General features: G+C 37.6%; 1 protein-coding gene across 3 annotated transcripts in view; it reads left to right on the top strand.

Annotated features, from left to right (window-relative positions):
• The window catches only part of PIAS1 (protein inhibitor of activated STAT 1), a 63,428-nt gene that overhangs the window by 30,247 nt on the left and 19,068 nt on the right, over positions 1-14,113 (top strand). For all 3 annotated transcript variants that reach the window (XM_049813391.1, XM_049813393.1, XM_049813392.1), the window contains exons 3-6: positions 10,094-10,178; positions 10,809-10,856; positions 12,319-12,409; positions 13,102-13,236. In XM_049813391.1, coding sequence (XP_049669348.1) covers positions 10,094-10,178; positions 10,809-10,856; positions 12,319-12,409; positions 13,102-13,236 — 359 coding nt within the window. The remainder of the gene's footprint in view (positions 1-10,093; positions 10,179-10,808; positions 10,857-12,318; positions 12,410-13,101; positions 13,237-14,113) is intronic.

Consider the following 14,113-nt stretch of genomic DNA (forward strand, 5'->3'; position numbering starts at 1 on the left):
TACTTCAACATCATCTTAAAAATACTTCTTGTTACAGCATATGTCATTCCTAATTGCTTTAGCTGTGTAGTTGTTCCAAAAAACATTTTAACTAGGTTATGGGTCTTTACTTACCTGTAAGGGGAAATTAACCTTTTATTTTCAATTTAAAGGATTAAAGAGGCTGTGGGCTGTGCTACTCTTTTAAAACCTGTCTGACTGGCATACGGATGATCATCATACAATTTATTTGCTTGCTTCAGGTTTAAGCGATATGGAACACAACACTGAAACTCAGAACTGAACCTTGGAAAATGAGATTTTTTGCCTACATGTCACAGCCTCCTGGAAGGAGGAGACAAGCATCAGGCTTTTGGGGGACTCAATCACTTACAGAAAGCATGCTGCCAGACTCCAGATGCTGGCTCCATCGGGTTAAATGAGCTTCCAATGGCTCTACTGAGGCTTGTCTTGATTTGCTTAGGTCTTAGTTTAATTTGTTAATCTGTGGATTCTAATAACAGGGTTTCTCCAATAAGCAGAATTTTACCCCTGGTGCCTGCCCTCAAGAATTATGTGCTTACTAACCAGCGTTTGTGCTTCTGACTTGAATTTACCTTGAAATTTTCTTTTTGACTGTGATTGATCATGGTAACTTGGACACGCTGTGTTCTTGAAGACAGATCTTGCAATTGATCTGACTAAAATCTTTAGGGTGACTGTAGTTCAAGGTACAGCTATTAAAAAATTAAACAATTCAGTGCACTTAGAAATCTAGGTTGGAAACTATGCAAGTTTCGTTTGGCAAGTATTTCTCCCTTTCATATATCAGCAAGCTGATCTGTTGCTCTGTGCAATCAGTATCATGGTTTATATGAAAGTCATGCTTTTACTGTCTTCTGTGTTTGTTATTTTTTTAAATGTACTTTGTGGGAGGAAGTTCAACAAAACATTATATTCTTAACTCGGGCTTGAGCTTTCTGACTTCCGGCTCTACAGCTTTTAATTGTGCAAGAATAAGCTGAAACATTAGTTCTGTCTTGTTCATGTGCTGTAGCTGAACTAGAATTACAGTGCACTTAAGTTTCTTTTTTTGGCTTCAGCTTGTATTTGCATGTGGTATGCCTCAAGTTCAGGTACAGAGAATCTTTCCATAGTCTTGAGTCTGTTTCTTTTAAGTATGAGAGCTTTAACCAACCAGGTAGCTCTTGTGCTACAAGAAAAGGAGTATAATTTATCATGGCTCGCTTTAGCTGATTGCTCAATCTCATGCGCAGAACTGAGATCACCCAAATTCCAGGACCTAATAGGATATGGATGTTTTCAGACACTGCTGCTCTGATATGAATGGATCTAGGAAGCCACTTTGCTTTCCAAGATCAAATTAGGATATCTTTTTTGATAATTGATAAGGAGTTGGGCTTGATGATCCTCGTGGGTCCCTTCCAGCTCAGGATATTCTATGATTCTAATTAAAGCTTTTAGTAGAAGGAATTACGGCAAACCACATGGTTGACTCAAAGCATGTGAGTAATCCGCTAATAATCAGTGAACCAATCTGAGCTTGGAGTGGTATCCCTTTTAAGTGTTTGGAGAGCTTGAGGCCTAGCAGTGATGCTCACATAGCATGAGAGAGGAAGCTGTGCTATTGCAATATGTATTTTTTTAAGATTTCCACTTGCAACCAAGATGTTGAGATCTCTTAGTAGCTGTTGGAAATGCTGCTGGAACTTGGAAGTCTTCAGTAACTTGGAGTCTTTTAGAGATACTTATATCTCCCTTTATGATGGCTTTTAGAAAAAGATGATATGGGTTGTGCTAATCCTGGTAGAGAGCTTACTAGGGACTCTGTTATCTAATCATGAACTTTAATTTTTTGCCTTTCCTGTTAGGCTTATAAAACTTTCTACTTTCTGGGTGAGAGTGAAAATGCAGCATAAGCAGGATACCCTGTGTAGGCACATGGCAGTGCCAGCTTTTTAGTACTGCCCATTTGGAGTCTTTAGCTGCTGTTGGTGCTCTTAGGAATAGAAGCTAAAATTTTCAAGTCTGGATGGCAGCAGTTGAGTTCTGGGACATACGTTCAGGTGTCTAAAGAAATCAAGTGACTTAAGAGTACGGAGGATCCAGTGATGTTCCTTCCCTCTCGTAAAATGCTGGAACAGATGTGCAGTGGAGGTCTGTGGGCCCAGGATGGGCAGCAGCGAGAGGAGAGCTGGGGTAGGTGGGTATTTACTCCACAGAGGTAGGGAGGGAGGGCAGAGAGTTCTGGCACTGAAGGTCCACATGAAATTGTTCCTTAATACTAACTGTAGGTCTTCAGAAATCCTCATTGCGCAGAAATTCTCTAATACATGAGTGATTAAAAAAAAAAAAGAAACATAAATATCTGTCCAATTGCACAGTTTCCAGCTTATCTATTCTGTTTATACAACGTATCATAGAGAGTTATAAAACACGTAATATTTATGAATTAATTGTAGCCCTTGGAGTATTTCCAGGCTATTTTAATATATATATTTAGGCACTATTTCAAATAAGCTCGTTCACATTTCTTTACTCTCTGCCTTTCCCACCCCCGGTGTAGCTCTGTCTATTCCTTCTGAGTATTAAGTGTTAAAAGCTTAAGTTGAACAGAACCTAAAAATGGTCTTAAGTGATAAATGCAGCAGACTGACCAGAACCAGAGTTCAGTTTTTCATCTCATTTAAGCTGAAGAACATGGCATTGTCACTTCACAGTAATGCAGTGTATTTGTGAGTGTAGTACAGCTGTAACCCGTGGAAGTGGGTTAAGAGCTAGTCACCACTATCAAGGAAAGAATGATCTGTATGTTCTTTAAAATGCTTCCCTGCAAGTAGTTTTGAAGTGTTAAGGTTACACAGCATCCATTGTGATAAGTGATTGAAATGAAGTGAAATGGCCAAGATGTCACAGCAAGCAAGTGACAAAACCAGAAATGGGAATCTGGGATTTCTCTTGGTGTTGGATGTGAGCTTGGTGTGGCTGAGCTCCTGAAGCCCACAGCTTGTGCAGGGCATGCTGTGCTTCTGCACAGCCCTCGGCCCTGCTCTTAGATGGCTGCCGTGCAGCTGATGAGGGTGAAGGGTCCAGTTTTAGCCTGGTCTGACATGGCTCTAGTGATTAGCAAGAGGTTTCTCCTGCCTTCCAGGGGAGAGGGTGGCTCTGAGGAGTGGTCTAGCTGGGACTGACCTAATACTATGAACTACAGATGCATTTAATGGGCAGCAGGAAATTAAGGGTATGGTGGGTAGTCATTTAAAAGGCACCGCTGCTTGATTCTAGAAGATGGCAGGAGCTTGGTGCTAAGAGGCTGTGGTTAATGGTAAGGAAGTGTTTATGTATAAACACTTGCATTACCCAGGAACTTTATAAATTGCGGTGGTTTTAAAAGGGCTAATGATGCATCCCAAGATATTGTAGATCCCCCATTAAGGTGTATCCTTTCATTGTTTCTCTCCCATGTAGCTGCTTGGTTTCTGCTTAGATGCAGATATTCCACTATACTGTACACAAGCATTTGATCTCAAGTCCAAAAGCAGTTTTATAAATGAACCCTCTTCAGGATTGATAGAAGAGGTTGTGGACAAACTATTATGAGGAGCTATGTGTATGTAGTATTGTGTAATGGATTTTCTGGCTTCTGCTGCAATTGAACATAATTCAAAGCCTGTCTGAATTTTACCTTTTTAAAAGGTAAACATTTTCTGTGCCTTAATCTAAATGCAGTAATTTTGGTGTAGCTTGGAGGCAGTGTATTAAATTTTGAGCAGTGATATTTGAAAGAGGATTGAACATAAATTGATACAATGCCTTCTGTTGTTTAAAAGAAAAAGCAAAATGCCTGTGCTGCAACAAAATGAGGTATCTTACCTATCTGGGGAATATAAGCAAGAATTATTTATGTGTTGGGTTGACAACTTCTACAGTGTTTAGGTTTCTCTGGCTAATATTTTGACAAATTTAACTGATCAAAATTATGTGCTGTATTAGGTTAGTGAATAACCAATTAGATATCTCTTGTTTATCTTACAGCATGTAGCAAGAATATGCTATAGTCCTGATACTCTTACTTAATGTAATTATTTTTGCCTTTGGAAATAAACGTGCTATTGGAAATCATTGGTAATAGGCCAATTCAATGATACCTTTTCTCATGGCCTGAACTTAGGTAATTACTGCAGTGTAAAGTCCAAGTTTAATTTTAGTCCAAGTGTTTTTCTGTATTAGAAGGTAACATGTTCCCTTCACTATTTAATAAGCTGCACTTGGTGGTGATAGATAGAAAAGATTAACCTTAGTATATCGGCAGTATGATGGTCAGATGCAGTTGCATTAGGAAGCATCACCACCTCAACAATGGGATAACAAAAGTTTCATTAAAGATTTTAAGGTATCTGTTCTTGAATGGAAATTTAGAGACTGGCTTTTTCTCAAGACAGCAAGAGGTATTTTACTGCAGAAAGATTGTGTGGCTATTTTTAGTTGTGGGTACTGGTGAGGTGGAACAGAATATTTTTAGAGCTGTAGAAAATGCAGCCACTCAAGCTGGGTTCTTTTTTTCACTCTAGCGCTATAGGGTTTTTCCAAAATAAAGAATAAAATTGTTAGGAAATGTTTTTTAAGTATCGTTATTGTTACTTATATAAGTAATATATTTATTGTCTGGATACATACACACATATGTATATATACATTCATATAGAATTTTAAGTGTTTTGGTCCTCTGAATGATACTGTCATGTATTAAAATAGTTTTTGCTCACATTTTGAAAATTCATTACCCATGTGAAATATTTATCAAAATACACAACCAGTAAGGCATAATTGGGTCACTCTCACTTAATATGTACCAGTCCCATGTGCTGTTTGGATCATTACTTGAATGAGGTAAGCATGAAATAATTCAGGAAACTGTGTTGATAGTGAATTGATAAAAAGAACAGCTTTGAAGAAGAAACTCTGCTCTGTAATGTTTTTGCAGTGTTTTAGGCATTTTAGAGTGTGTTGTACTAATATTGGGGACCTGCAGAGGCAATGGACCTGAGATTGTGCTGTTTTTTAATAAGTGTATGTACATGTTTACAAGAAAATATGGATTTTATTCATTGCCTTTCCTGGATTTAAGCTGGATGAATGAAGTAGTAGTAAATACTCCCCTCCGCCCGTCCCCCTTCAGCACCCCCTCAAAACTGGTGAGATTTTGGTAAGATGAGAAGTGGATTTTATACAGCTTGTCTGAAACTGTTCATTTTGACACCCATTTAATTACATAAGTCTGCTTGAAAAGCTTTTTATTATACTTTCAAAACCTGCCCTTTCAAACTTCTGAATTATTTAGGATTTTTTTTTTAGCAGCAAGGTAAAGCGGTGCTTGTGATTCATGTTTTTTTTAAAAAAATTATTGTGCCTTTGTTCTTTATATGTAATTTTTTTTTTTTTTAAAAGTCCATTAGGCATTTTTGCATTGTACCTCCTTTCTGAGATGGCAATGGAGATGTGGCCTATAAACCCCTTTTGACTAATCCTCCAGGCTCTGTACCATTCAGAGAGTGCTAAAGAAAAGGTTATACAATTTAATAATTCATAGTTATGAAAAAAACCCAAACCAAGAAACAACCGACCCCAAACAAACCCAACCCCCCCCCCCCCCCAAACTGGCAACTTTCTTAAGGATGTTCATATTAATTCTGTTGTCCTGGCTAGATTCCAGCTTTGTTAGATTATAAATTCTGTTTTAATCCACTTGGTTTTCAATTGGAGATCTATTTTTGCCTTTCTTCAATAGTTGTTTGCAGGGCATGGTTGCATGTTTCTAGCCATCAAAATTATTTTCTTGTATAAAACTATATATTTGCATATTTCTGGTTTTAATCATACTCCAGAACTTTAAAAGTAAATGATGTGTTTGACTTGCCAGGATCTGTTTGGTATTCTTAAACACAGCAGATACACCAGATGAATTAATAGAAATCTGTTAGCTTTTTCACACTTAAATTCCAGATTTCTGATGTTTCTGCCTTGAGAAATCTGAAGTCCTTAGAAATAGAGGAGTTTCTATAGTCATAGATAAGCTTGGAAGCTTAGTATTAAATAGTAAAGCTGCTAAATTAGCTCTCTTTAATGCGTTTTGTTGAAATTTTCATGCATTGTTTGTAGGGTAAGTAGATCTAGAAAGAGTAGATACAGGTGTAAAAAGATTGCATGAAAACATATGGGAGAAGATTAGAGAAAAACCACAAAGAAAAAACCATTTCTCATCTCCCTTCATAGTATGCTTTTGGGTTTTTTTTGCTGCATTTCCCCCTTCCTCCTAGGCAAACCCCAGATGTGCGAACAAGGTCCTCCTCCTTAACCTGCCTCTTCCATGTCCCCTGTCCCCCAACAAGACAAACCCCCTCACAACCTTGGTTTGCAATAGCACGTGAGGCAGCAAAATAAAGAGGCAGTTGGTTTTCAAGTGTAGTAAACAGAGTCTTTATGAAAGGTGTTGACTTTTCCTTGCCGTATTTAACTGACCTCTGCTTCAATTAGCTTGCCACGATTTTGCAACTGGAGGGTGTATTTTGCAGAACCTTCCTTTCCACGGCCTGGCTGCAAATGCCATTACAGTGTGGGGAGCCGGGTTCCCTGCAGCACAGGTGGGTGGGAGGTTGTCCTGGTGTGTTGGTGTTAGAGTGGCAATCGTGGAATCCTGAAAGCTAGAAAATGAAGTAATGCTTTTAACTGCTGTAGCCTTTGTAAAACCTAACTGTGCTTTCAGATGTGATAGCCTAGTATTTTCACTGTTGTTCCTGGCCTCTTTTACAAGTTTTTTTCTGTCTGTGTTAAACTGATTCTATTTGTTATTTGCATAGTTTGTTCTTGCCATTTCTTAATATTGTGCTGCTGAATGTAAAGATTAAAATTATGTCTTTATAATTGGCTGAAATGTGCCTGTTCCTAAAGGTTAGATTTGCATATGGTAGCACACACTGAATTGGGCAATTGGTGATTAAATTTGCTCTTTTTCTGGTTGGTAGTTACATGTTCAAGGGGCAGAGCTGTATCCTAATACTAGTTGAAGAGCCTGACCGTAACTCTCGTCTGTCTTCCTCTGTCTGTACTGCTCAATCTGTCAAGAGTTTTGAAATCTTTTGATTGGCTTTTGGATCATCTTTGCCTAATTAACAAGTTGTTTCTTCCTTCTTTGCAATTTGGCCGTGCTCCCGTGGTAATCACAATGATTGCTTGTACACAAAAGCAATGTATTGAAAATATGGCATGTGTATATTAATGCTGTTTTACAGCTAAGAAAACATCAAGCAGCATGTGATAAAGTACATTCTGATTACTAGGGACCATTGATCTATCAGCTCATAGACTTTTGCTTACAGTTATTAAGACAAGTGCATATGAAGTTAATAGTCAGCATAAGAAATATTGGAGGCCTTTTTTGTTCTTAGTCTAAACTGACAGTAAACCAGCCAACCAACCATTCTCCCCTCAACTCCAAAGCCTTCCTCCTTGCCTTTTTCCCCATTTTAGGTGGATTCTAGTTAAGAATAAATTCATTGACTGCAGTGTGCACAACGCAGTTATTAGTAATGCTTACATTTCTGTGGTATTTTAACAGTTATGACTTAGAAGTGGCTATTTCTGTTGCAAAAATTTTTGATTCAAGCACAGGCTACTTACTGTCTTATAAATGGGCTAGAACTATAGCTTGTGAGGAAAACTGGAATTATGAAAGCTCCCATGTCAGCACTGAAGAATGTACTTTTTAATTTTCTGCCATTTTAATGTATAATACTTTAATTTGTCCAATGTGAGAGCATGATGAAACGGAATATAGATGTTAGAAACCCACTTTTCAGGATCACATATCACTCTTTAGCAAAAATAAGTCTTGCATTAATACCAGCCGGTAACGAACAGAAGAAAAGGATTTAATTTTGGAACCTTTGCTGTTTTGCTAACAGTTACTTTGCTTCTCCATTCTTTCTAATGCTTGCAAAAATCCGTATTACCTGCTTGCCTCTTTAGATTGGGGATGCTGCAAAACCAAAACAAACAAAAAGATGAGCAGTTGAAAGGGAAAAAGATTGCTTGGGAAATTTGGGTTTAGACTTTTTCTTTTGGTAACTGCTTTTTAACTTCTTTGGATAATTAAGTTTTAAATGAAGGTAACGTTAGTTAAATGTTCAGCAGTCTTGGCCTTTAATTAAAGATGTTGGAGTTCACAACAGAAGTTCACAAAGACCTTCCAGAACTTTTCTAATAAAGCCAAAGCTGACAATTTCTAGGGTAAAGCAAATAATACATGGGAAGAAAATAAATCTGACAGATCAAGGACACGTTTAACCATGTAAAAATATGAAATAATAACTTGAATTTATTCAGTTCTCTGGTCTGCATTGCATTAACTTTGCTAATTCATCTTTTGTTGATTACAGTATATAATTTTGATCTTTCTATTTATAAATAAAAATAGGTACAAAATTACATTGAAGACCAAATATTATAACAGATTTTCATTGTTAATTGTATACATTGTGTTTATATTTCCTGCAAATTCTTATATTGTGATAACATGACTGGCTGTCATGTGAAACTCTATGTGTTTCTCATTTGAAGAAATGTAATTGAAAATGTATTAAAATAAAAATAGATGCTGGGTACTGCAGGCATGAGTGTCTAACTAAACGTAAACTTGAGGCTGCATGCTGCACCCTAGCCCAGACGATGCTTTTGGACATTACAGTAGAACTTATTATTGAAAAAAAAGATATATACATATATATATTAAAAACCATATAAAATAGAAAAAGTTATTTATCTGCTTTTTGAAAGATTTACTATTGCTAGTATTTTCACAAAAGTTGCTGTTTGGTATATATTACGTATTCTTGCCCATCTAGCTTTAGAGCAACTGATAATGAACTGCATGTGGTTGTTGCATAAAATGTAATAAAATGTTCAGATCTTGTAGCATTGTCATACAAGAAAGATATAAATGTAATCTTGTGAGATTGCTGCTGTTAATATTTATACTAAGGCAATGTCTATTCTATTGTTGGTTCCAACCTACCACATGCTGTTTTTAACAAAATATCTGAAGTATCACCCTGAAGTACTCACTCATCTGTCACTCAAGGATGAGTCAGGAAGTGTATTATAGTAAAACAAAACCTGATAAATTTATCGAGTGTTTAATACACAATATAGTTATTCATAACCTTTTAAAATTATTAAGAATAATGAAATTGAATGGCAAGCTTCTTACAACTTTATTATATGTGTTGATGAGCATGTTGAACAGTTCTCTGGGGAGATGCTTCTCTTTTTTTATTTTTTATTTTGTTTTTTTAAAAAGCCATTTTCATTGCCATTTTGTATGGTTCTGTACTGCAATGGTGCCTGTAGCCCTGGTGAAGGGCTATGTTTTAGATATAATAAGCACTATTTTGGAGATGTTTAACAGTACTTTGATTTTCAGCAGGTGCATTAATTCTTAAGTAGCGTTTGTTTTGTTATGGAGCCCTATGGCACAGAGTTGAAGGACTTTAAAACCAGATTTCATACTTGCATATCTTGTGAGTTGTTTGCATGTTATATATTTGCTGCATTTAACTACATAAAATACCTTACTGAAATGTGAGAAGTTGCAAGTGTTGTATTTCTCAGTCGCTCTGTATACTTTCACAGGCTAATCTGTGATCTTGTGCATTAAAGGAAGCAAAAAAAGTGATTGATGAGAATTCCTAAGAATTTTTTTAATTTAATATCAAAGAATATTTAGCATTAAGTTACCATGACTGATGGAAAGTCTTAAGCTGATTTGTCTCAGCTTTGCTGTTATCTGTATCACTTTTTTTAATGTATACTTTATATGCATATGAAGTTTGCTTATTGTATTTTTATTTACAGGAGGGTTTAAATGGCAACTTTCTTGTTGACTCTGAAGTTGTTTACAGAAACAAATGTGTGTTGTGCTATTGGGGTTGCTATAAACGTGTGTATATATATGTAGATGCTTCAATGAAAGGAGATCGTTCTGTTAATTACTCTCTATTCGCTGTTTTTAAAGTGATGATCTCTTGTTTTCTTCTAGCATCAGATAATAGTCAGCGATTTCGAGAAACCTGCTTTGCATTTGCACTGACCCCACAACAAGTGCAGCAAATCAGCAGTTCAATGTGAGTGAGTTTGATCATTAATACAGTATTTAAATAAAAATAAATAAAAAAGGAACTAGCTTACCATATCTTTCATTTTGAAATGTGATCTTAAAGAACACAGGTGTGTGTGTAGTGCATTAGAGAATACTCTTCTGGGGAATTCTTTTCTCCTCTGTATGTAAGCTGATGAAGAGGGTGAGGAAGAGAGAATTAAATACCACCACTGTCCAGTGAGTATTGGGCAGGTTTCTCTTGTACCAAGCACTGTACAAATACATAACTCTTCTTCCTGCAGCCCTTTCTCGCCATCAGTCAGATCCTTTGTCAAGTTCTATGTTTATTCACTATAAAGATGTTGCTTCATAGTGACCCATCAGAGTTTTCTTTATAGTATACAAAAAAAGAAGGAAATGGTAGAGGACAGATGGGAATGTAATTGATTTATTTGCCTTGAAAAATAAAAGCATATCTTTTAGTGTGTCTTGAGAGTGGTGGTTTGACTGACCAGAAGAAGGAAAGTGTGGTATACACTATATATACAGCGGAAAGTGTGGTTTATATATATTGAATGTACAGCAAACACTGAGAGAATATTGATGAACCTGTTGTGTAAACGGTATGTTTTAACCTGTGTTCTGTTGTTTCTAGGGATATTTCTGGGACCAAATGTGACTTCACAGTACAGGTCCAGCTAAGGTATGTATTTGTATCACCTGTTCTTGATGCTGCTGTTTTTTAAAATATAGCAGATACATGCTACTCAGCAGGTCAGGCTTTCCTTTATGGAGAAGAATCTTATCCTGTTGTTTTCTTTAGAAAAGTTTGCTGTTGGCTGCTTTGAAAAGGGCAGCCGTAACTAATTGTCCTCATTACATGCAGCTTTCCTGAAGTTGCTGGTGGCCTGATTCCTGACGTGTTAGAATACTGCATGTACTTAGCTATAGCCAGCTGGTTTTCTTCAGTTAGCTGTTTTAGGTTGTGTGTACACTCCCTTCCTTAACTCCACAACTGTTGGATTCCAGGTGCCTGGGCCTTCAAAATCTATTTGCAGGGAGGGTTGCTTTTCTTAGCAGAGGTGTCAAACACCTGGGCTTGATAACCCAAGGCAGTGGGAGGCAAGATTTTGGGAATCACCAGGTTGGGTCTTAATCTGTTGGTTATTTTAAAGGCTTTGACAAATGTATCAAAGTTTATTAAATCGTATGTATACCTGCAATTCTGCGGAGGGCTGTGAGCAGAGCTGACTTCAGAGCTTGCTCCTGTCAAAGATGGCTGTCTTGCCTTTCATCCCCCTGGTCATGTCTGCATGGTGAGCTGTTAACTCGCCCCACAGAAAGTGATTGCTTTTGGGTCTTGCTTGTTAGGATACCTTCTGCTGATCAGCAAGTTGCGTTGGGTGGACATAGGGACAAAGAAGGCATGAGGGAAAAATGGGAACAGAAGGTAGCTCCCCCTTTTTGAGAGCAGCAGCCTGTTAGGCTCAGCTGTGTTGAATAGCTGTACCCTGCTGTGATGGTACACTTGTGCGGATGGGGCAGGTCCCCTGGAAGAAATCCAGTGGAGTTGAGAGGCTCTTTTTGGTCCTTTGAATGCCTATTGTCTGCAGTCTTGGCCTACATGCATTTCATAGGACAAGGAAGGGTGTGTCTTTCTTTGGTTCCAGCAGCAAATAAGCCTGTCTGAACTTAGGTAAATAAATAAAACAGTCTTAAGTGAGAGGCTTGACATAGGCAAGAGGATAGCATCTGATGCTGTGGCTAAACAGCTGTCTGATTTATTGAAGTTGGAGGAGGGACAGTTGAAGAGACTCTGTATTTTGTCCTTTGTGAAACCCTGGTCTTCTATCAAGAGGTCAGGCTGGAGAAACGGTAAGAAAGAAATTCGGATGATCTGTCTTTTGTAACAGGAGCCTGTATCTGAGTGAGTCAGAGTCAGTCTGAGGAATGCAAGAAATCTGGGGAGGAACCTACAGCCATCTTGATGCAAACCTGTAATTTTGGGGGGCTTTCCTGATTAATCATCGGTACAGCTAATTTGAGGACTGTGTTTAGCAAGATTTGTCGAGCTTTCGTAACTCTGGAAAAAAAATTCCTGCTAGGAAGAGATGATCTTTAAATCACTTTAGAAGTGAAAGATGATGGAAGCTCTTTGCTTTTAGGTTTTGTTTATCAGAAACCAGTTGTCCACAAGAAGATCACTTCCCACCTAATCTGTGTGTGAAAGTAAATGGGAAACCATGCAGCCTTCCAGTAAGTAAGATGTTATTTTGATATACATATTTGGATAGCATCATGAGGAACTGTCTGTCAGAAATAGCCTTAGAATTTATCCTAACCTTTGTTTTCACATTTTGGAGCATTTGAATGAAGATAGATAGATGAATGGAAAAGATAGTTATGTAAATTTTTTCTCAGGAGGCCAACCAGTAGGTCCAGAAGATTAATTTTCAAAAAACATGACAGTAAATTTTTATGTTTGACAAACATCCAGTGAGGCTAGCTGAAATTTGACTCTGTTTTGGAGGTCATCTGTGCAGGGAATAGACCATCACTGACCAACAGGACTAAAGAGAAAAATACCAATTTACAGTACTGGGGCAGCGCACAGGATTAGACTGGGCAATGTTAGCCAGGCAGGTTGAACAGCAGTACTGAGAGAGGAGAGATGGCAAAGATGCCTTTTAGTATGCTGTGGGCAGGTTTAGGATTTGGAAAGTGCAAGGAGAAAAGGCTTGTAAAACACTGATACTTTATTGTCTGATGTAGGTTGTATATATATATATATATATCTATATCTATCTATCTCTTTAAATTGGAAAGGGATCCTGGTTCAGGTGAGACAGAGCTTTTACTGGGGCATGGTTGTGGTGAGAGGGGAAGAAAGCAAAAGCAGTATTTATTTTTTTTTTTTTTGCTGAGGGGAAAAATACTTTGATTTCTAGGGCTACCTTCCACCAACCAAAAATGGTGTTGAACCAAAGCGACCTAGCCGACCAATCAACATTACCTCACTCGTCAGATTATCTACGACGGTACCAAACACAATTGTTGTTTCATGGACTGCAGAGATTGGAAGAGTAAGTAACTTTGGTACATAATGCTGTCTACAGCTTATTAGTTTCTGCTTTGGCATCTGTTTGAAAGATTTCAAAGATAAGCAAGTTTAATTGTGCAGAAAATACTTAATGGTTTAGCAGTAGACTGTTCCTTCTTTTGTTTGTATTATTTATGCTAGGCAGATGTGACATGCTCCCTTAGATCAGTAGCCCTCAAACTGGTGTGATCCCTCCCTCTTCACCCCCCACCCACCTATCTTTGTGACTCACTGAGGGCCCAGATAATAAGATCAAGGCATCCTATAAAACGTTTGTTTGTTTGTCTTAACTTCAGACTTCAAGCTCTTCCTGATTTTAGGGACTTGACAAACCTAGTTTTGGCTTCAACTTGTAACTGGCATGTGACATTCAGTACAGAGTGGTCTTTTATAATTGTAAATGTGGACACAAAGCATAGTGACTCGGCAGGGCCCAGGAGATTTAATTTGCCTTTTTAACATTTCTGTTCTCACAACTGCTATAGTTATACTTAATATTTAAAAAGTCATGTTTTTATAACTTTTTTGTGTCTGTGGGGAGAATGTTACAATTGGTATTATGGAATTGCTGATGTTCCACTGGACTAATTAAATCTGGAACATGCTGCAAAAAGTTACTTCAGTAAATTAGTCCATGAATTAGTGCACTCTTTCACTGATGGCAAAAAAGCTGCTAGATAAGCATTACAGAGTCAACATGTACTTGAAAAATGGTGGCTTTGCCATTGCAACCATCCTGTTTTTAGAGGTCCCGAGACTTGTCCCAAGATGAAACGTTGTTGAAGAATTTGTCAGTACGCAAAGCCCAGGATTGCTGAACCAACATGGAAAAATGCTTACAGCCCAGTCATGCACAAGTC

This window comes from Accipiter gentilis, chromosome 10, assembly GCF_929443795.1.
Source record: "Accipiter gentilis chromosome 10, bAccGen1.1, whole genome shotgun sequence".
NCBI lineage: Eukaryota > Metazoa > Chordata > Aves > Accipitriformes > Accipitridae > Astur > Astur gentilis.